At 38.9% G+C, this 23930-nt stretch overlaps 2 protein-coding genes across 3 annotated transcripts; both read left to right on the forward strand.

The window, feature by feature from the left end:
• Positions 1–5088: 5088 nt before the first annotated feature.
• Positions 5089–18160, forward strand: nfatc4 (nuclear factor of activated T cells 4). Of its 2 annotated transcripts, none has more exons than XM_065277033.2 (13): positions 5089–5785; positions 8223–8383; positions 9016–9516; positions 9996–10171; positions 10253–10415; positions 10569–10669; positions 10763–10864; positions 10950–11170; positions 13760–13900; positions 16615–16670; positions 16757–16883; positions 17013–17702; positions 17827–18160. In XM_065277033.2, exons 1-13 carry the CDS (start codon positions 5638–5640, stop codon positions 17895–17897), a joined length of 2658 nt encoding a protein of 885 aa, XP_065133105.1. In that variant the 5' UTR covers positions 5089–5637; the 3' UTR covers positions 17898–18160. The 2 variants fall into 2 exon arrangements, with proteins under 2 accessions (XP_065133105.1, XP_065133106.1); XM_065277034.2 differs by having other exon boundaries at positions 5091–5785; positions 10950–11137.
• Positions 18161–19630: 1470 nt separating this feature from the next.
• LOC135767418 (uncharacterized) lies at positions 19631–22365 on the forward strand. The gene is made up of 3 exons (XM_065277123.2): positions 19631–20076; positions 20156–20216; positions 20355–22365. Exon 3 carries the CDS (start codon positions 21204–21206, stop codon positions 22254–22256), a length of 1053 nt encoding a protein of 350 aa, XP_065133195.1. The 5' UTR covers positions 19631–20076; positions 20156–20216; positions 20355–21203; the 3' UTR covers positions 22257–22365.
• Positions 22366–23930: the final 1565 nt, after the last annotated feature.

Raw genomic sequence — 23930 nt, forward strand, 5'->3', positions numbered from 1 at the left:
CTGCAGGCTACAGCTTGCTGGGAGAGTTCATGATGGATGGAGGAGTGGATGGGATGCGTCACACAGTTCCATACCTCTGCACCCAACCATTACTTCTCGACCTGCTTTTACATGTTTTAACGTTTCTGGTAGCAATTAGTTTGGTTAGTCTACAGCCTCTCCCCATGAAAAGTTAAGTTATAAGTTTGAAAAGGGAAAAATCCAACCATATTTGAAAAACAGACCGAAATTGAAATTGTTATTTGTTGAAAATTCCCCATGCCAATACAGTTCTGATCTCCTTTACCTTTATGGCATGCCAGGTATGGTGTCAATGACACCAATGGTAACACAAGAACTAAAAACATTTGATGTCATTGATGTCCAATCTGTGCATCAGCATTATTTTAATAGACAGATTTTCAGTAAATAATGACTTAAATTGCAGCCTACATAGTTTTTATGTAATTTCAATGAAACATGAAGTTAAGGCGGGACATACAATAGGGCAGGGAGATGTCATAAAAATAGTTGAATTGTAATTATCAGAAGAAAAAGCAGAGAGACATGCTTTGCGTCTGAAACTCATACTTCATACTAGGCGAAGTAGTGCTTTTCGCCTACTATAAAGTATGGAAGTAGACGTTTCGGACGCAGCGATGTACGATTTGAATGCTTTATGCAAATAATGCCAATGTTTTGGAGCACACTAGTTAGATATCCTTAAAAGACAAGACATTTTTGATTTCATGGGGAACACAAACAAGACAAAATACTAAACAACAAAGCTTTACAATGTTTATAACATAACCTCATTTTACATTCATCACACAAACCTAGAAAGTTTATAAAAGCACTCAGAAGTCTCTTATAAAAGATGTTATATTTAACTTGTAATATGTGTTTATATCTTTTCCGCTGACAATTTGCTGACATAAGACAGATCGATGACTATAAGTAAAGTAATTTGAGAGACAAAGCAAAGATATTGTGAAAAGTCTAAAGGAAAAAATGCATCAATGAATTGAATGTCTACTGATGAACCATATTGAACACAGTCATTTATTTTATGTTGACTTTCATGAAAGATTACTTATATCCCAAAGCAACAACAAAATGCTAATACAAAGGCCATACAAATTATAAAGAATGCATTTTACCGTGGAGTGTGTGTATGCAAAAACCTAGCAACATTCATATTTATAAAAACTATCTTTGACGTGGAAACATGCTTAGCAATACATCACGGTCTGAGAAAACATATGCACACCTGCCAATTGTTGCAGGTTTTTGGAAATATAAGCCATTATGCAGCTTGAAAAGGTGTAGGACAGCTGGTATACAATACACTTTAAGATTATTCATGAAGAGACACTGTAAAACAATTAAAACTCAGGTGGTGTTTGACCCTCAGGTTGAACTGGTTACAGACATGCAACTATTTGTTCTCCTAATCTCTTCATCACAAAGGCTTTTGCACTGTTAGCCTTCAGCTCACATCATTGGGTATCTGCTGAATATATATGATATTGTGTATATATGTTGTTCTGAGATTGCAATTTTATATTCATGTGTGGTTTCATTTTAAAGGTCATGGTGCGATGAGTAAAAAGGTCTAATTTCTATAAGTCTAAAATAAGATGGATCAAGGATTTAGAACTTAGGATAGAAGATGCATTTCTTGTACAGGTGGGGTTTTGCCAGGATACTTCTGGCTAGTTTGACCAGGTGTCTTTTCAGGTCACTTGGAACAGGTCAAACGGGATTTTGACCAGGTATCCTTTAAGGTCACTTGGAACAGGTCAAACTGGATTTTGACCAGGTATCCTTTAAGGTCACTCGGAACAGGTCAAACTGGATTCTTTGTATATTAACAATGTCTTGTTCTGGTCAGTATTTAAGGTACATTTATGTAACCAGAAGCTCCCACACTATGTGTGTATTAAAACATCATGGAAGAAATCGTTAACAAGAATCTTCCTACACCATTTTGGGTGTATTATATCCATGATGGAAGTACTTTTGCAACTGTTGATCATTTTAATTAATTGAAATTGAATCATATTCTGTACGATATTCTTTAATTGATGTTTGAAGCTGGAACCTGCCTGGTATAATAAATTGTTACATTTGATTCATCTAAATTCTTCAGACATTGTATTGATTTATTTGAATTCTTCAGAAATAATTTTTTCCAGCAGATTAAAAGGAGTCTGGTATTACCAGGATATGATCATACTGGTGTTTTGATGTTGAATGGAGCATGGGGCACATTCACCATGGCTGCGTTCAGCCCCGACAAAACGTTGCACAACGTTTATTAAACAGAAAAAGTGATGCGTTGAACACCCTGTTGTGATAACGCAAGAGTTTCAACTACGGTAGCTGAGAGGCCATGCTTTGTGTTCTTTTTAAAATGTTTATGCAGCCTGATGAAATCGTTATAAATGTGTGTTTAATACTGTAAAATACCCTCGATGTTACAGTCACTGACCTTGCCGTCCAGAATCAAAGACAACATTCCAACTTGAACCCATTGAGTGAGCTGTCTCTTTAGTACTGCGTGGTTTATATACATCTTGCCGCTGATTGGGCCGACATTTCTGACACACTCACCAAACAAGAGAAAACGCATCTAAAACCTGTTGCACCCTAGTTGCACACCGTTTCCAGGAAACATGTCGTTCAACCTGGAAACCGTAGCAAAACGTTGTGCACCGGTGTGAGCTTGAACGTGCCCCCGGACTCTCAGATTTATGTCTATCACCTGACTAAGCAAGTTGCATGATTGTGACTTAAGTAACTATTTTTATGATCGGAGCAAGCATGGGGCGGCCAGACTTAAAAGTATTAGTTTACCCGGCAACCTCTGACTAAGATCAGACTGACAATATTGTGTCCGTGAGATATACACAACGGCCAACGTATACTCTGTGCGATATCGGGTCCCTAATGAATGAATAATTAAGATTATGAGAATTTATAAATAATCAAACATCTAAATTATGATCAACAGATAATTGATATAATGCATCAAATTCTTAGTATATTAAATTGAAGTCAGATTATAATTTAAACACAGAGGTCAAAGAAATTAATTTGATACCCCGATACAATCTGGAACTTATTTTGATAGACCCACCCTACACATACGCAACCCAGGCAACGATGTTGGTTAGCAGACACACCCCTTACTGCTGATTGGCTACAAGTGTGTTTTGGTACTCGGCCGATTCCCTTTTCCAAAGCATTTTTCAAAAATCACACACCCCGCCTTTAAAGGGGAATGTTTCAAACTGTTCAGCTGCGCACAATTTAAAGATCATTAGCAATTTATTTCATATCTGAAAGTTTTCTGTGCATACATTAGTTATATGAATCAAACGTAGGCCTATATGCTTTTGGAAAAATGATCGTAAGATCAAATTTAGGGTGGTTTCTATGCAGAAACTTTTTTGTAAATAAGGCCCAATGTGTGTTTGTGTATATGACGTTATTTGTTTCACAGATGATACATGCTTTACAGTGGATTACTTATTATTCCCTTGAGGATATAGACTACGCATCCCTAAAACTGTGTATGGGAAACCATAATTGTATATGAGTAATTTCGAGAGAGAGAGAGAGAGAGAGAGAGAGAGAGAGAGAGAGAGAGAGAGAGAGACCATTTCCTTATTTCTGACCTCTGGTTCATTTTTCATTGACCTGTTTCCCATGAGTAACATAAGCTTCTCCAAACTCTCATGACTTGAGTTCACTGTGGCAGTAAAACCAGTAACCGATCCATCGTGTTGCATGCATGTAACGAGTCAAATTTGCATGTAGCCGACGTCATTGTGACGTGATGAGAAGCTGTGTGGGAACAGATTCAGATTGGCTACCTTTGTTGGCCACATGATGGCAATATTCTCTCATAAATGTGCTTTTGGAATCGCCACACAACATTAAAAACTTAAGAGATGCAAAACTCTGATTAAATCTAACTGGGCACGCCTCACAATAAAATCACATGGGTAGGAACACACAAGATCCTATTACAAAAGGCATTAGGCTACATCCTTCGAAAATAATATTTAGGAAATGTAATGTTGAAAATTATAGTTAAACTGTAGTCAAATCCCTTCAGTGTTTTTAACCGTACTATAGGAAATATTAAAGTACACAACAGTATTTACTACAATTTATCAATTCACTAAAGTTAATACCAAAAAATACTGTAGTATACATTTACAAAATGTAATCATTACTGTCATATTCTGCAGCACTATAGTAAAAACTAACTACGTAAAATAGAGAGAGAGAGAGATGCTTCTTAATCAACTTCATCAAACGACAGACAGCACGGAAACACGCTTTGAAATAAAGATAACAGATAATTATTGTGAGAACTGTCAAAGAGGTGGTGAAGGAATAGAGAGAGGACGTGTTTATTTAAGTTTTTTCGTCTCTCGTCTCAGACAGAGTGCAGACTACAGAGGATAATGAGAAACAGATCTTACAGGGGAAAGGAAGGAGGGGAGAAATGCTGGGATAGAAGTTGGGGAGAAGGAAGGGGCGGGGCTACACAGAAGAAAGTATGATGGGAGTGTATCGGCGTGTTCGACATCATACGGCGCTGCGCAGACAGATCGGCATCAAAGTACCGCGAGAGCGCAACGATTTCGATTGCTCTCGCGATAAATCGACGTCATATTACGACTGGTCTGCGCAGTGCTGCATGAAATAAAATACACTTTATGATAAAGAAGGACGGGTGTCATGAATGGATAAGCCTTCATATTGGTGATAGAAAGGTTCAGTATTTTGTCTGTGTCATGAGGGAGAAACTTTCTCGTGCACTTGAATAAACTGTTAAACATGTGGAATGTGAAATTATTATTTTTTTCTTGCGATCTGTTCGCCAGACGTGTTTGCCTGGTCCTCGTCCAAAGGAATTCACTATCGGATGAAGGAGAACGTGTTCCTAAATGTTTGTTGGACTAGATTCTTGAGGATACCGTGCAGTTATAATTCACGCTGAAAGATGTGGTTAAATCCGCTGGCCAATCGGCGCGCTGAAAAGAGTGTACTGCAAAAGAGGGCATGTACCGCTATAAAGAGGGGGGTCTTTTGATCGACAGCTCAAATGCCTAATAGGGAGTTTATAACGGGTCTGATGAACCCGCCCAAAGGCAATTAAGGGTAAAGAACGAAAAACTTCATACAGTAAAACTTTTTGTTGAATGTCAGTGTGTGCGACGTAGTATGAATGTAAAATTCAACGCCTATTTATTACTGCACGTGAAAGCGTTTGGATTTTGAGCGCGATCGGCCGGTCGGATATGGACGATAGACGTTCGTGAGATGAAGTTATTATAACCGACTGTCAAGGAAATCGCAACGAATCTGCTGGGAAGAAAAAAGTTACATAAAGAGATGCAAGGCGGAGATAAGACAACGATCCAGGCAAACGTGATCCTTAAATGACGCTCTGAATATTAACTTTCCGTCTTTATTTCATTACACTTGAACTTGAACGCGCACGGAGGATTTCTGGAAAAGGTTGATGATTTCCCACGAGTTTTAGAGCTCAACTCAACTCTTCATCTCAGAGGAGTCTACGGGACCGGGTGATTTATAAGTTGCCGGTGTGGGTGACACTTTTGTCGGAGTGGAGAGATGGGGGCCGCGCCGGGCTCGGGATGGGAGGAGGGAGAGTTCGAGTTTAAACTTGTGTTCGAGGAGGATCCGCCGAGCCAGAACCGCTGCGGCCCGCAGGACTGCACTGAGAGCGGCCAGCATCATCATGAGTCAACCGGCATCAGCGGTCAGTAGACACATGGCAGGGCCGTACATATTTGGATGGTGGTCTTTAATGGTACTGGTATAGATTTGGGCTAACGTAACTATTTAAATACAAAATAGAACAATATAAACTATTATCACTGTCACAACCTCGTGTTATCTGTAATAAAGAAAAACGCAGATCTAATCTCGTTCATTAAATCAAAACATTCACAGTACAAACAAACGCACTTTTGTGCATATTGTATGATAGTTTTTTATGTCTTATTAGGTTCAGAAAGCGACCACAAGTTTAATTTCTCGTTAGTTTAGTCTGAGTTGTTTCCCGCTGCAGTGTGCGTGTGTTTATGAGTGAGTGTGGAGAGCAGCGCAATGTGTTTTTAATCAGCTGTGCGTGTGAGTGCAGTTAACGGCTGCCATCTGGACCCGAACCCTCAGTCTCTGTTTACTGAGCATGCACATACATACCTCGCTCCAAAATATTCCCTCCTTTATTCATTTTCTCTGCCCTCTTTTCCCCTCCTGGCATCTGCCTGTACCGCACACACCAGCGTCATGAATCCGCGTCAATAGCGTTGAGATGTACAGATAGACATCGTCGCTTTAACGCCCTAAACGCAACTGCGGTCGTCAAATGTTTATTGTCATTCTTGAAATATTTAACATCTTAATACATGTGCAGTTTAATTCAAGTATGTTATAACCAATTACAACTTACTGTGTTGTAGGGCCTATAGTAAATATTTATCACCAACGTAGAATCAATGGTGACTAGAACTACCCATACAAAAAATAACCATGGAATTTTGTAAAAAAAAAAAAAAGAAAGAAAGAAAGTACAAATAGGAATCAATCTGCCAAAAACATGGTAACTGGGTTTTACAGTTTTTTTCTAATAAATCTGGGAAAAAAACGATTTGAATGCACTTTTACTGTAATAAAACTGTGTTTTTATCAGTCTGCTAAAAACGTTATTACTGCACTTTTACTGCAATAAACCATGTTTTTTATAAATCTACTAAAAACATGACTACTGAACTTTTACTTGAATTAACCCATGGTTGTTTTTATTAATCTGCTACATACATGACTACTGAACTATTACTGTAATAAACACATAGTTACTGCACTTTTAATATAATAAAAACGTGTCTTTTATCAATCTGCTAAAAACATGATTACTGCACTTTTACTGTAATAAAGCCGTGTTTTATCAATCTGCTAACAATGTGATTACTGCACTTTTACTGTTATAAAACTGTGTTTTTAACAATCTGCTAAATATGTGATTACTGCACTTTAACTGTTATAAAATATTTTTAATCAATTTGCTAAAATCATAATTACTCTACTTTTACTATACTAAAACCGTATCTTTTATCAATTTGCTAAAAACATGATCACTGCACTTTTACTGTAATAAAACTGTGTTTTTAATCAATCTGCTAAATATGTGATTACTGCACTTTAACTGTTGTAAAATATTTTTTATCAATTTGCTAAAATCATGATTACTCTACTTTTACTATAATAAAACCGTATCTTTTATCAATTTGCTAAAAACATGATTACTGCACTTTTACTGTAATAAAACTGTGTTTTTTATCAATCTGCTAAAACATGATTACTGCACTTTTACTGTAATAAAACCGTGTTTTTATCAATCTGCTAAGAACATGGTAACTCCACTTTTACTGTAATAAATTAATTTTTATTTAATTCGCTAAAATCATGATTACTCTAATTTCACTTTAATAAAACTGTATTTTTATCAATCTGCTAAAGACATGATAACTGCACTTTTACTGTAGTAAAACCGTGTTTTTTATTAATCTGCTAAAACATGATTACTGCACTTTTACTGTAATAAAACCATGTTTTATCAATCGGCTAAAAGTGTGATTACTGCACTTTTACTGTAATAAAACCATGTTTTATCAATAGGCTAAAAGTGTGATTACTGCACTTTTACTGTAATAAAACCATGTTTTATCAATAGGCTAAAAGTGTGATTACTGCACTTTTACTGTAATAAAACCATGGTTATTTTTGTATCAATTTGCAAGGAACATGATTACTCCACTTTTACTATAATAAAACCACGGTTATTTGAATCAATCTGCTTTTATAACATAAAAAACCGGCATCCATATGTTGATCTTATTGCTATTTTTACAGTATTGGCTGTAGTGCAAAATTACTGTGGTTTTGTACCATGGTATTTTTTGTAAGCTTTTAGTTTTATAGTATACTTCAAAAATCACTTTGTAAAACTGTAGCTATTATTTGAGTTAAAAAAGTCTCTGTGTACCCCTGTGGAAAAAATAAATGAAGTCTACACACAAAGGCAATTATAGGCCCCATGTCTCATATTTCACCATATGTTTATCCCATATGCATTCCAGTAAGCTTGTGATTTGCCCTGCTCTATTATCTATAGCTATTTATTTTCTTCACAGAGACCAACATGACTAACACAATGTCTGGTCAACCGGTGGGCATCCCTCTGCCCTCTCCATCAGCCGGTCACAGGGCAGGGATGCACTCTCCACCACCCAGACGGGCTTTAGTCAGAGACATCAGTGGCACATATGAGAGTCTGCCAGCCAGATCAATACAGGTGAGAACCGCTTTTACCTGCATTGTAGATTTCTAAAATATCCACGAACAAGGATTGTGTTTCACATTGTGATTAATTATGGTGAAATAAATCCAGATGTCTGGCTTTAATTTTGGGAGTTGGTTTTTGTTGCCCAGTGATGTTTAATGTGAACAGAATGTGTTGCCATGAGCTGTTGCTGAACATATTTAATTTGGCACATAGATAAATGACCCTCAAATAAATAACAGAGGTCAAATAGTTTATTATTTATAAGGACTATGTATTATTATTAAAGCAGTATATTTGTGTATTGTTTTCATGAAGAATGAAATTGTCCCTATTTGCTTAATGCACTTTTTTCATCTGTGCGTGTTATCTTAAACAAACAAAAATGTTGAATACTTTATCAATGATTCACTATTTTTATACTCTCATAAAACTCTCTGGCCACCTCTCATATAAATACCACGCTGGGCAAGTTGTTCTGGTCCAAAATGATACATAATCTCCCCCTTTTTTCTAACCTTGTTTGAGTTTAAAATATCACATTCTGGAAGTAAAATTGGGTACAAATTTGTTGACCTATTTCCAAAAAGAGTTTTATCACAAATATATATTTATGATACAAATTTTGTGTTCTCTCACCCCAGGTATCCGAGTCGAAAGTGCTGGAGTGCCCCAGCATCCAGATCACCACAATCTCCCCCGAAGATGATTCAGTCCCAGGAGGAGGAAGTTACTGGGACAGTGGCGGTGGCTGGGACAGGGAACGTCTATACCTGCCCCTGCTAGACTCTTACCGTGATGTCATGACAGGTGCAGGATCCTTGAGTCCCACCCCCAGCCCTGCATCCAGTTCCTCATCTCGTGGATGGCTGAGTCCAGCTTCCAGCTGCGATTCCCTGCTGGTGGAGGAGGAGGAGCTTAATGACGCAGCCGCCCACTTCTGCCTATCGCCCTCCTCGCGTCCCACTTCACCCGGGGGCAAAAAGCGCAGGAACTCCCCACTGGCCTCCCCCAACACCTCCCGCAGAAGCAGCTACTCTGAGGATCCCACCTCTCTGCCCGACACAGGAGAAACCTCAACTCAGGCACCAACAAGCTGTGATCTCAACATCCCACAGAAAACCAGGAAGACCTCTGTGGAACAGGTGATGCTCCTAAAGTTCAATTGGGTGTCCAATCTCTGAATCATCTTGTGAGCATTCGTATGAAATATTACTGCTTTTCATTTGTAAGATATTACTGCTTTTCTTTGATAATATTAGGGATGCACCAAAATGTCTGTGCTGATACTCAATATTTGATTATTAAAATAGCATCTAATTCAAAATATTTCCACACAAAGGACATTTTTTTTACACACCGCATGAGTTCTTACCCATTTATTCACCTGTTTTGAATGCCTGGATATAGATCTTCAGCTGTTTTTAAACATTCGATTGATATTCAACAGTCGGAAAATTGCTTTTATCTCCTGATACCGATTATAGGCCGATACATCAGTGCATCCCTAGTTTCGATTCAATGAAATAAATATGTGTGTGATGTAAGAATCGAATTGTCTATATTTTGTATATTCACCATCTTGGTGTGTTTTTGGCCATGCACAATTCTTATGCTGTTACAGGTATCATCCCGAGAAATTGATCCAGAGTCGACCCCCATTCCAAACTCTCCTTGCCCCCTCCCAGAGGTTTCTCAGATGAGGAGGGAGCCCCCTACAATAGGCATGGATTACCTATCGGTGCCCCCTGCTCTGGGCTGGGGAAGAACCAGGGCCAGCGCACACAGTCCAATTTTTAGGTTTGCCCCATCTAATTTTTTACAGGAATAATGAGCTTTGATCTTTGAACTTAGATTCTTTCCGCTTTGATGTTTTCACAGGTCTAATGCACTGCCACCGCTGGATTGGCCCCTGCCTTCACAGTTCGACCAGTATGAGCTGCGCATAGAGGTGCAGCCACGACCACATCATCGGGCTCATTATGAAACCGAGGGCAGTCGGGGAGCAGTGAAAGCATCACCTGGAGGTCATCCAGTTGTGAAGGTAACATTTAATATTTATAGGTGCCATCACTTTGCTTATCTCTGTTAAGGCCATAGGTCTTTTTGTATGACAAATAAAACTCATTATTATTATTATTATTATTATTGTGTCTCATCTTTATTTTCCCTCTTTCTGCCTGACAATGTCCTCCAGCTCACGGGTTACACCGAGAGACAGCCGCTCTCCTTACAGGTGTTTGTAGGAACCGCTGACGACCGGTCAATAAGGCCTCATCCGTTCTATCAAATACACAGGTTACACTTTCCTATCCTGTGAACTTGACCAAATTAAGTGTGTGATACCATAGATCTAAATCTTTGATGATATATGTTTTCAATCCAATGCAGAGTGACAGGAAAGATGGTGGGCACTGCCAGTCAGGAGAGCATCCAGGCTGGCACCAAACTGCTGGACATCCCCCTCAACCCCGAAAACAACATGATTGCCCTGTGAGACATTTAACAATCTGAATGTGTGTTATAGATACTTTAGTGTGTGATATTTTCTGAATCCTCTCTCTGAATTCTTTCTCAGTATTGACTGTGCAGGTATCCTAAAGCTGAGGAACTCCGACATTGAGCTCAGGAAAGGAGAGACGGACGTAGGGAGAAAAAACACGCGAGTGCGTTTGGTGTTTCGCACGCACCTGCCCCTGCCTCCGCCCATCGTCCCACCAGGGCGAGTGTTAGCCCTGCAAGTGGCCTCTTTACCCATTGAATGCTGTGAGTGTAACAAGTCATTATCCACGCCCATTGGTAAATTAATTCCTCATTATAAATGTATTATTCAGTGTGTGTCTTATGACGTGGAAGATAATGAATAATGGAAATAAAAAAAGGAGAGGAATTAAAATTATTACTGAACTGTACATCAGTGGTTCTCATACGAGGGGGGGGGCACAAGATGGTGCAAGAGGGGGGCCCCAGTTTTATGACATTTTATAAAATACATTAATTTATCAAACCTCAGAAAAATGTAGCTACCAACCAACAGCACTACATTGTGTAATTTAACATGTTTTGTTTAATTCACATTCTACATTTTATGTCATGAATTTTCTTTGGGGGAGGCCGCGAAAGGGGTGAACCCTACAGAAGCGGAGGCGCACACCGAAAAGTTTGAGAACCACTGCTGTAGATAGTGCCAATTTATACTCTGCTTAATAAGAGAGGTCCCACTGAAAATTTTCTTGATTTTTTGAAACAGAAATGAACCTGTACTGTATGTAAAATAATCTTCTTCTTTGAACCAAGTAACCAACAATAGTAAATTATGGGAAATGTTTTCAGACAATACTTGTGGTTCCCACTTTTAAAAACATCTGTCTGAAGGTCTGTGCAAGGTCCTTGATTATTTGCCTAATCTGAACAGTCTGGGCAGCACAGATTGTTTTGTGATCTTGTCAAAATGTAATACAGGCTCTCCAAAAAACTCTCATAGAATGACGCTGTGCATCCTGCATTAGATTCATTAGCAAACATAAAGATCTTTGCACACTGTAGTACAAAATTTTCGTATTCAGCATCCTACAAATTCATCATGCACAGAAACCTTGCACACTGAGTCAATCATTTGCAAAAAAATTGCAAAACAATACAAAATGAAGTGTTCGTAATGTTAAAGGAAAACACCACAGTTTTTCAATATTTTACTATGTTCTTAACTTAACCTAAAATTAACATACCTATCTTTTTTAGATGCGTGCACTTAATCTTTGTACAGCGCATCGTATGTTAGCATTCAGCCAAGTACCATTCATAGCGATGTTTTAAGCAGATAAAAATGAGAACTATATTGTATGGCAGAAGTGCACTTAGGGGGCGTGCACACCAAAGCTTTTACGTCCGTGGCCGGCGCATGTGGCCGGAGGGGCAAGACAAGTATCACAACAACCAACCGGCTCAAAGCTCAAGTATCACAGCTACCAAAGCGCTCAGCTGACGAAAGCCGGTGCTCAGCTGAAAAAACAGCTGGCATTCGGCGTCCTCCAGGTGTTTTCAGCCACGTAAAAAAGCTTTGGTGTGTCCCACCCCTTAGTTTGTATTCGCTTAGAAATCGCTACGTTTTATTTTGTGCCACCATACTTACTTGTGTAACTACTTACATAGGGAAACATGGAAGTGGAACATTTGGTGGCTTCTAAATTTATTCCTGTTTGGATCCTAAGGAATAAATGGGGCTAGGCTAAATGCTAACACATTCACAACGCGCTGTACAAAGGTTAAATGCATGCATTGAATAAATATATGTATGTATTAATTTGTCTAAGTTGAGGTAAGACCATAGTAAAATATTGAAAAAGTTTGGTGTTTTCCTTTAACACTATTCACTCGAATAGATGAATGACATAGGCAACAAGCTATTGTTAAGCTAGCCTCAGCCGAATGTCTGATGCATATGCAACACTTTTCTGAAACCACTTCAGTAGCTTCGAAAGTCATACCCTGGTTGAATTATATAGGATTTCCGGTAGACGTGTGTGTTGCGCTCTTTAACGGTCACTAAGAGTGTCCAAAACCCATCTAAAACTAGCCTGCTACACCAGCTTGACCAGCTAAAATCATACTTGGAGACCAGCTAAAACCAGCCTAACTGGTTTTAACTGGTCTTTTCAGTGGGAGTTCACCCAAATTCTCTCATACTACACCTCATGAAATCTCAGATCTATTTGACTGTATTTGGAAAGGTTTTTCATAGAAGTATCCGTCACTTATAGTTTATATACATGTATAGTCCCAAAAAAGTGCATGCTTCAATCATTAAAGTAATCCAAATGGCTGCATGGGGTTACTTAATGTCTGCTAAAGCAAAACTATAGGTTTGTGTAAGAAAATTATTAAAAATGTATGCCTATTTAGTAAAAATGAAACCAAAACAAGCAGATTTGAGCACTTACTTCAAACGGCAACATAACTTCAAATCTCATTGGGTTTGTTCACACAGCACAAGACTATTGTCACACCTGTACTTCAGTCCTTACTATGGTTACGTTCACACAAAATGTATTCTTGCATGATTAAAATAACTGCCTTTGCGTTGCAAACATGGCAGTCTAGTGGTGTGACTTACCTAAAGGGATTTGTACAGACAGTATTACATCTGTTACTGTAATCTGCTTTGTCAAAAACAGTGATTGGTTCTTGCAAGTCTTGTCACAAGACATTTAAGAACCTAAGTCTTGCCATATTAAATCTATAATATATCAAATATATAAAAGGCTTAATTTAATTATATAAGCCTTTTAGTGGCCTTGTTTAGTCACTCTTACTTCAGTACATTAATTTAAAATCCTTTAAATGGTTTGTCACAGGTAAATATGGTTAAATATCTCCCTCCATCAACAGCACAGCGCTCTGCACAAGAGCTTCCAGTAGTGGAGTCTGTCAGTCTCAATTCCTGCTCAGCTGAAGGAGGGGAGGAGCTTATACTGGGTGGGACAAACTTCCTGCCCAACTCCAGAGTTTTCTTTATGGAGAGAGGTTCAGGTAAGCATCATGGTAAATTAATGCATATTTAAAGAAATATTTCACTTTCATAAAAAAATTCTGATAATTTACTCCCCCCCATGTCATCCAAGATGTTTATGTCTTTCTTTGTTCAGTCAAGAAGAAGTTGAGTTTATTGAGGAAACAAATACAGGATTTTTCTCCTTATAGTGGACTTTAATGGACCTCACAGTTTACAGTTTCAATGCAGTCTAAATTGCAGTTTTAATGCAGCTTCAAAAGGCTTTAACGATCCCAACTGAGGCATAAGGGTCTTATCTAGTGAAACGATTGTTATTTTTGCCAATAAAATACAAACTATGTACTTTTAAACCACAACGCCAATGTGACCTTACGTATTACCTAATCACGGTGAAAGGTCATGCATGATGTTTGCAAAACTTCCGCACCAGTTTTTACAAGTGTGTTTCGCTAGATAAGACCCTTATGCCTCGGTTGGGATCATTAAGAGCCCTTTGAAGCTGCAATTTTAAACTGCATTGACACTGTAAAGCATTGAGGTCCACTATATGAAGAAAAATCCTGGAATGTTTTTCTCAAAAAACTTCTTGATTGAACAAAGACAGTCATAAACATCTTGGAAGACATGGGGGTGAGTAAATTATCTGTATTTTTTATGAAAGTGGAGTATTTCTTTAACAACAGAATTGGCAATAAAAGATGCATGTACACATTTGTCAGAAGCTTTTATCCTAAGTGACTTACAGTGCATACAAGATATACATTTGAATCAGTATATATGTTCAATAGGTATCAAACCTATGGCATTTGAGCTTCTAACGCAGTGCTCAACCAACAGGAACAAGTTACAAGCATGGAAAACGAAGTAGCCACATCTTAAAGCGATACTCCAGCCAAATATCAAAATTATCCTCACCCTCAAGCTATCCGAGATACATTATGTCCATTATCTTTCAGACTAGTGTTGGGCAGTATGCTCCATACTAGTGAGATCGTCCCCTCGTCAGACTGTAAGATCGCGAATACACGATAGTATCAGGGGTGGGGGGGTCAATAGTTTCTTACTCATTTATGACAAGCCAGTTGATTAGAGGACAAAAAAGAAGCTGATTGCAATACTGTCATGACCGCAACCTTCTTAAACCTGATGCCATTAATCCGAGCGTATCATTAAAACATGATAATCTGACTTTTTGCATGTTTAAGTGCTATAATTGGGTCCCTAGTGCTCCTATCAACCCAGAGAACATGAAAAAGTACAACCCAGTAACTTTTAATGGTTTTGGTAAACCATTCTTTGCAAGCATGTAAAAAATTAGGTTGTTCAGATTTTGTTTTGTGAGGTAGGTAGCAAGGCAATTACAAAAATACTGCCCTCTTAATCTGCAGTATCCAACCACAGCACTGCCATTTAGTGCAGAGAGAAAGGGAGAGAAAAAATATTTGACAGCACAATTAAAGGGGACATATTATGAGATTTTATTTAAGATGTAAACTAAGTCTTAATCTTGGTCTGAGCAAAAGTGTGCCGTTTTGGGTGTGTCATTTAAATGCAAATGAGCGGCTGAAGTGCAAACACTGATCACAATGATGGTGGTTTGTTATAATTGAAACTCAATTGTGCTGTCAAGTCCTTCTTTTCTTTCTCTTTCTCTTTGAACTAAATGGCAGTGCTGTGGTTGGATAGTGCAGATAAAGGGGGCGGTATTACCTTATTCTGACATCACAATAGGAGCCAATTTACAATGACCTATTTTTTCACATGCTTGGAGAAAATGGTTTACCAAAACTAAGTTACTGGGTTGATCTTTTTCACATTTTCTAGGTTGATAGAAGCACTGGGGACACAATTATAGCACTTAAACATGGAAAAAGTCAGATTTTCATAATATGTCCCCTTTAAGTTTCAATTGCAATAAACCACCATTATTGTGATCAGTGTTTGAATTTCATCAGCTCATTTGCATTTTACAGGACACACCCACAAATTGCACACTTTTGCTCAGGCCTACAAAGTGGCAATTTTAACATGTTAAAATGAATTATCTGTGGGGTATTTTGAGCTAAAACTTTACATAAGCACTCTGGGGACACCAAATACTTATTTTACATCTTAAAAAAATTCAGAATATGACCCATTTAAAGCCCAGGCGCTCTGAAATTTCCTGCGTGCCACACTCACTGGTTTTAAACAACCTCTATAGTGCAAGGAAATGTCAGGGTCGCACGTATTACAAGCTCAGGTGCGAGGAACAGTCCAAGTCAAGCGCATTACAAGTTCAGGTGCGAAAAGGAATCCATGCCACTCGTGTTCAGGTCCAAGCAAGAGTCCAAGATTTTGGAGATATTTCTCACTGCGAAACCCCGCCCCCTGGATGTCATATTCTGCAGTGAGGCGCTACTGGGATTTTGCATTGAATTAGCAAATAACTTTCACTACGCAAAAACTCTTGCGTGAATTGCTTGAATCCAAGATGGCGTCGTTACCACAATCTAGTAAATTTAAAATATGGATATTTTTCTTACAAAATCGCATTGATTACCTGCAGATGACCTTTATTAACCCCTTGAAGCCGTGTGGATTACTTCTGTGAAGGATGAATGCACGTTTTGGGGATTTAAAGTCAGAAGTTGTTTTCAGATCCCTGTTTTAATATTATAAAGCTTGGAAAAGCTTATAGTAAGGGAATCAATGTTGAGGTTGTGTTAAATAAGTTATTTTTGATGTCTAGATGGCAAAGTCCAGTGGGAGGAAGAGGCTCATGTAGACAGGGACAAAAGCAATGAGGTAAATCTACAAATGTCAAACTTTACATTAAATGTATGTAAATTGAATATTAGATTAACACCTTGTTTGTTTTTCTTACGGTGTAGCGTTTGTTGTGTGTACGAGTGCCGGCCTACAATGATCTTTCCCTGAGTCACCCGGTGTCCGTCTGCTTATATGTGTCCAATGGGAAACGCAAGAGGAGCAGCACGCACTGTTTTAAATATCTTCCCAGTGAGTGTTTCAAACCTGTGGCACAGAAACTTTAAAGTGTTGTAAATAGATCCATCTATTTTGTTAGGCATTTTTATTTATTTCCCTCTCCATTACTTTCATTCTCTCATTCTTATTCTTATTTATCAGTCATGTTTAAAGAAGAAGATCCCCTCATGTCCCGCCCCACCCACTTACCACTGGAAGGGGTGACGCTTTGCCCCATAGGGAGCGGTGGTGTAGCAGACAGGGGTTTACATGTGAGGCCAGATCTTTCCATAGACGACAGAAACATGTCCTTCCACCTCCCTCCGTATTCCAGCGATTACTCCCCCTCGCATGCTTACCAGGATGAGTACTGCCGTAAACCGGATGTCCCAGAGGACAGCGGGGGTCGAGGTGCCCTGACCGAAAGGCATCCCAGCTTCGAGAGCCTTGAACTGGGCTTCACTGAGCTTCTTCCTCCCATGTACCCAAGAGTCTCGCAGCCTCTTTCCCCCTCACCGTCTCAATCCCCCTGGCTGGACTCCCCCTACCTATCCTCATCACCGTCTCCCTCACACTCCTGCTCTTTGAGTCCATATCCCGCAAGCAGCCCTATCTCCGGCTCGCCGCTTCCTCCGCTCGCTCATTCCCCGTATCCTCAGGGCCCACAAGACATGTGCTCCTCGCCTCCGTTAAACAATGTCCAATATCAGGATCTGTGTCCACCGCCGTACAGCCACTATGATGGCTGGGACCACCAAATGCGACCCTCGTGTGAAAGAGATGGTCTGAAGCTGGAGGGTCACCCTGACTTTACAGGACCTTCATCGATGCAACATATCACATTGGAGGAAGGTGGGTATAACTGTGTGTGATATACATGAAGGAATAGTTTATATACACTACATAGCTGGACAACATTTCATGTTGGATGAACTTTGACTGATGATAAATGATGTGTATATATATTTCTCTTTAGTGAATGAATTTATCGGAGAGGACATCAGATCATTTCAGATGGGGCAACACATGGACAGCAGACCTGGTTGACAACATCCTCTCTGTTATAGTCCAATAATAATCAGTGTATAGTTAACAGCATATCAATCTGTGTATGATTTCATATTTGAAATATAATGTATTGCTAAAATACGGCAATAATATTGAGGACTAAGTAATGGATTTGTGGGATAACACAAAGGTGGGTAAAGTTGTAAGTATGTTTATATGTAACTGTCATGGCTTCCTGACTGCGTATCTGAATGAAACTAATGTTTTAATCTGTATGCAGAATAAATTATCATTATATCATTTATACGTTTTGATCCATTTGTATATCATCATTATTTAATTTGTTGGCAGGTGTCTGAGGAATACAGAATTTGCCATTCATCCCGTTTTAAATACATTTACATTTATGCATTTGGCAGAAGAATATTTCCATGTTTGTCATATCCCAAATGCTGCAATATAATAAGTGTTAATCCAGTGTTTACAGTAACTGCTATTTGTCTGCCTGTTATTTTTTTATGAATGCGAATAATTTGTTATAATAACTGGTTGCAGTGGTTTACTATGCACAAATACTTTCACCTTCAATTCAAAATGACTTAAAATGCTAATAAGCAGCCAGATATTTATTTAATAGTGGGAAAAGTTAATTCATCATTGCTAGATGGTTTCAGCAGTAACAACGTAAGGCTTTCATGGAATAAATGTAACTTCCGGTAAACTCTGCAAAGAATCAATAACAACAGAGTCCTTTAAGAGTAGTTTATTTCTAATAACAAGAAAAATAAATAAAAAGTAGATTAGTACAAATCATAGCTAAAGCGTATCAAAAACTACACATAGCTAACGTTACTGTGTAAAAGTGTACTATATAATGTATAATTATAAAATGAATATCAATCTTAAATACAGATCGGCAGCCAAACCTCCCTTCAAACCGCAGTAAATTAAATAGTGGTAAACAAAAGTGTATAAAATATAAGATCGCTGTCTTCCCTCGAAACCAAAACATTTCTTATTTTCGCTGAGGTATTTGTTCAAGAGTTCAGTTTAGTCAGACCGATAAATAAATACAAACCGGAAGTTTGGTAAAGACACGTAACTGCGACAACCCGCGTGCATCAAATCATACTCACGCGCGTTGTCGCGGTTATGTCTGAACCTAAATTAACTTCCGGTCTGTATTTATTTATCGGTCTGGTTAGTGGCTAAATTGATAAATGAAACAAACTACCTTGTTGAAAATAAAATGTTTTGGATGGCTAAAGACGAAGGGAGAAGACAAGCATGGATCACAACTGTGCAGAGAGGCTTGGCAGCCAGGCAAGAATTCAAGGACTATCATTGTATACATTAATTTTAACGTACACAGTAATGTGAGCTCAGTCAGTATAATAGTTACGCGTTCGATTTTATATACTAACAAAGGTAATTTACTTGCAATTTATTTCCCTTGTTATCAGAAAAAATAATTTAAGTTAACGTTATTGTGAAAGTCTACCTGAAGTTGCGTTTAGTCCACAAAGGCCCGTTCATGTTGTTGCTGCTAAAAAACCGTCTATATCAGGGGTTCTCAAAGTCCGGACTCCGGTCCGGATCCGGACCCGACGGCAACTTGATCCGGACCCGCGTCCACTTCATATTACAAGTGCATTAATAATTTCTAACTTATGTGATTGATTAAATGTGTGCATTTGCTAATTCACAATTGCATATTAAACTTGTAAACCATTCGTTTAGTTTTTTCTTCTTTTTAGTGTAGCCAGGCAAGGCTTACCAGTACGGGGGTGTGGTTGGCTAATTAGTCCAAGACTTTTTAAGCAGGCACTGGGCAAGAGGCCTTGAAATGTGGGCCTTGTTTTGAAAGCACATGGGATGGTGCTGCTTTGTTTGGCTATGTGGTGAATTTGCCCCAGATGAGGTAGGCCAAGTTTATTATTTTTGTTTTGGTTGAATTGTTTATTTAAGGGGATTTATTTTGATTGTATGGGAAAATTCTGTTTGTTTATTTAGATGCAGATGAATTGAGTAATGCTAACTGGGTATGTTGACCGCTGCCTGTGTAGGTAAATATATGGGCTTTGCTTAGTTTTTTTAAATAAGATTGCATGAAAGGTTTAATTTTGAATTTCTCTTTGGAAAGATGTTTTTGACACACTGATCTGGATAAATGTTCAAAAAACCAACTGATTGTTATATCTGCTATTTGCCAATGAAGGTAAATGTATTTAATATTTTTAAATAAAAATGAGTGTACAGTTGGTAACCATGGTTTTAAATGTTTAGTGTTTCTGTAGTGTTTTAGATGTGGATAAAACCTGGAATGCTGATTGGCTGCTTTTTGGGTAGCTGATAAAGGTAAAGTTGTGTTTTTGGTATCCTACTTTTAAGCTAATAAATGAAATGGGGCAGTTGGTAACGGTGTTTAAGAAAATGTTAATGTTTGAATAAAAGAAATGATGTATTGTTAATTTTTGTTTGTTTTTTCTGTTTTAGTTAAGTCGATTGCTGTTTCTCCCGTGTTGTTTTTGTTTAGTTCCCTGGTCGGCCGGTCTCAGAAGTGTGCTGCATGGTGGCAGCAAGTGTACATTGTGAACTGTTTGTGTACGAGTCCGGTTGGCTGGGGTTCTGTTATCTTTTTTTTCTTTTTGTTTCTTTTTTATTGATGACCATCTTCCCAGCCTTATGTCATTAGCTCGACCCGTGCTTGTATTCTGTGTGTGTATCCCTTTGGGGTATGGGATCCATGTTTGCTGTGGTTTTCTTTGAAGTTATGAGTGAAGGGTTATGTTTTGAGTTGTTTTCTATTTGAATTGTGGTGTTTATTTCCATTGATTTTTTTGGTTCTTTCTTTTTACTGTCATTAAGAAATTGATGTTTCCTAATACCTTGAAGGTTTTCCACACACAACAGAACCAGCTACTATAGAGAGCTTTGAGCTGGTGGTTAACATCTTTAAGAGCTGAGATTAATTTTGTATTAATTTATTTAAATAAATCATTTCATGTCTGTTTAATTGTGTACATTATTTTTGCCCTATCATTTGTAATAAACCTTTTTTGTTGTACTTTGAGTAGTCCAAAGGGTTTTGACTTTGTGCCTGTGCATTAAACAAGGTATTCTCTTTCAATTAATTTTGAAGGGGTGGCGTAGTGCTACAATTTGGCGTAGTCGGCAGGGCGGATCAGTATAGATGTACTTATTTCTTTGGTAGGCTGGGAAGTAGGTAGTGTTTTTTGTTTGGTAATTTTTTTTGTAGGGAGAAACAGCGATTGACTTCGTGGGACCTTGATATTGTCACTGGACAGGATCTGCTGTTGTGTAAGCTGATAGTCTGCTGTAGCAATGGCAGAGGAGCTGGATAACTTACGGGAACAGTTGGAGCAACTGCTGGTGGAAAATGAGAGACTGAAACAACAGACACAAAATGGAGCTTCAGCAGGTGGTGTTTCAAGTTCAACACTTGAGGGTAATGGACAAAGGAGGGAACAAGCTTTGTACTTGCCTAGGGAGAGAAAATGTCCCAAATTTTCTGGTAAAGTGGGATCTCTGCCTATTGAAGATTGGATTGAAGAGGTGGAAAGTTGTATTAGAGGGAGACACATGTCAGAGTGGGACAAAGCTGTGTTTGTTTATGATCATTTAGAGGGGGAAGCTCGGACTGAAATTAAATTTAGGTCTACGGAAGTTAGAGAGAACTCAACTCAGATTTTTAGTGTTTTGCGTGAGTTGTATTGTTCTTCCTTTTCTTATGTTACCTTACAACAACAATTTTTTGATAGAAAGCAAAAAGAAGGGGAGTCTTTTCAAGAGTTTTCTCATGCTTTGATGGATTTGATGGATAGGATCCGAAAAGCTAACCCTAATGCTATGTCTGACCATCAGGTGGTTCTACGGGACCAGTTCTGTGAGAATGTTTATGATCATACTCTCCGTAGGGAGCTTAAAAGACTGGTAAGGCAAAATCCTTTGTGGACGCTTCTTGAATTACGCAAAGAGGCAATGCGGTGGGTGGAGGAGGGGCAACCTATCCGAAATAGACCTAGTAGAGTAGCTCCTCACTCACTGGAAACCCAAGCTATTGTTACATGCGAAGAGAATAGAATGGTTAGTTCGGAGTTTGCAGAGCTAAAAGATATGGTTGTACGCCAACAAGCACAACTGGATTTGATTTTGAAAACCTTAAGTAATACAGAGGGAAGTTCTAGTAATGTAACTAGGCCCCCTAGAAGTACTAGGTTCCGTCGAACACCTGATGGTCAACCAATATGTGTTAAATGTAATCAAGGTGGCCATATTGCTAGATATTGTACTAATATAGTTCAAACTGGTGTTCCTGATGTCCCAAACTCCAGTGTTGGCACAGCTTTTGGTGTGTTACCAGGGGCGGAAAACTAGTGCCCCCCAGGGTGCAGAGCCACACGCTGGAGATGGGGACATTGGGCTCAGAATTGGATCAAGGTATAGTTTCAAGTTTGGTAGGATCTTGTCCAACTTTGCAGGTCAAAATGGGAACTGTTGATGTTTTGTGTTTATTAGACACGGGCTCCATGGTTACCACTGTCACTGAAAGTTATTTTAATTTTCATTTTTCAGATTTGGGTAAAGGGGGGCTTCAAGAGTGTGCATGGTTGGCTTTGAAAGCTGCCAATGGCATGGATATTCCATGTGTGGGATATGTAGAACTGGATGTTAGTATATTTGGTGTTACTTTACCCAGTAAAGGCATTTTGATTGTAAAAGACGCATGTTCCCCCAGTATGCATGCCCAGAAAGAAAAAATCCCTGCAGTGCTAGGTATGAATATTATTCAGGAATGTTACTCTATTTTATTTGACAAACATGGTGCAGAGCTTTTTCAGGTCCCTCAGGTGCGAACGGCTGCTCCTGCCTGGAGACAGGCACTTCGTTGTTGCCAACAGATTGAAGCCATTTCAGGCCCCGCTTCTATTTATAAGGTAAGAACACAGGGTAAGGCCCCAATTTGTGTTGCTGCAGCTACTATGACCATGGTCCCGGTAACTTGTCCTCAGGTTTCAGGTGCTGTAGTTGAATTTTTGTTAGAACCTTTAGGGCCTGAAGAAAATGCTCTTCCAGAAGGCTTGCTTTTGTCTCCATCTGTAGTCTATGCTGAGGGAGGGTTAGTATATGCCCCCATTGTTAATGTAGGTAGTGTAGATGTATGGGTAGCACCTCGTCATACTATAGGCACTGTTCAGGTGGTGAAAGTAGTAAAAACCCAAGGGCCCAATTTAACAATTTCTCCTGAGAATATTTATACAGCCCATGTTCATCTCCAGATGGCTGAACAAGTATCTGTTGATGAGGTAAAGTGCTCTAATTTTGAAGGGCTGACAGAACAGGAAGTAGGACAGGCAAATCATCTTTTGAATAAGTACCAGTCCCTCTTTTCTGTAAGTGAGGGTGACATAGGGTGCTCATCACTAATTACACATGAGATCCCTGTGGTGGATGATAAACCAGTTCGACAGCCATATAGGCGAATCCCTCCTTCTCAGTATGAGTCAGTGCGAGCCCATATCCAACAGCTTCTGGATAGTAAAGTGATAAGGGAGAGTAGTAGTCCTTATTCCTCTCCTATTGTCTTGGTACAAAAAAAGGATGGAACAATTAGGATGTGTGTCGATTATCGGCAGCTTAATGCAAAGACTAGGAAAGATGCATACCCGTTGCCTAGAATTGAAGAGTCTCTGGATGCATTGACTGGGGCAATGTGGTTTTCCACTTTAGATCTAGCCAGTGGGTACAATCAGGTACAAGTGGCTGAGGCTGATAAACCAAAGACTGCTTTTTGTACCCCATTTGGCTTATTTGAGTTCAATCGGATGCCTTTTGGGCTTTGTAATGCCCCAGCAACGTTCCAGAGACTCATGGAGCGTATGTTTGGAGATAGGCGGTTCCAATCTTTGTTATTGTACTTAGACGATATTATTGTTTTTTCGTCTACCGTGCAAGAGCATTTGGTACGTTTGGAAGAGGTATTTGTCCGGTTGCAACATGAGGGTCTCAAGATCAAGCTAAACAAGTGTAGTTTTTTTCAGAAGCAGGTAA

This window comes from Paramisgurnus dabryanus, chromosome 6 (genome assembly GCF_030506205.2).
Source record: "Paramisgurnus dabryanus chromosome 6, PD_genome_1.1, whole genome shotgun sequence".
NCBI lineage: Eukaryota > Metazoa > Chordata > Actinopteri > Cypriniformes > Cobitidae > Paramisgurnus > Paramisgurnus dabryanus.

Coding starts and splice junctions, on each gene's coding strand:
- nfatc4 (XM_065277033.2), top strand. CDS start 5,638: ATGGGGGCCGCGCCGGGCTCGGGATGGGAGGAGGGAGAGTTCGAGTTT. Junction 10,416..10,568: donor GAGGTCATCCAGTTGTGAAG/GTAACATTTAAT, acceptor AATGTCCTCCAG/CTCACGGGTTACACCGAGAG. Junction 16,884..17,012: donor CTGTTTTAAATATCTTCCCA/GTGAGTGTTTCA, acceptor CTTATTTATCAG/TCATGTTTAAAGAAGAAGAT.
- LOC135767418 (XM_065277123.2), top strand. CDS start 21,204: ATGGCAGAGGAGCTGGATAACTTACGGGAACAGTTGGAGCAACTGCTG.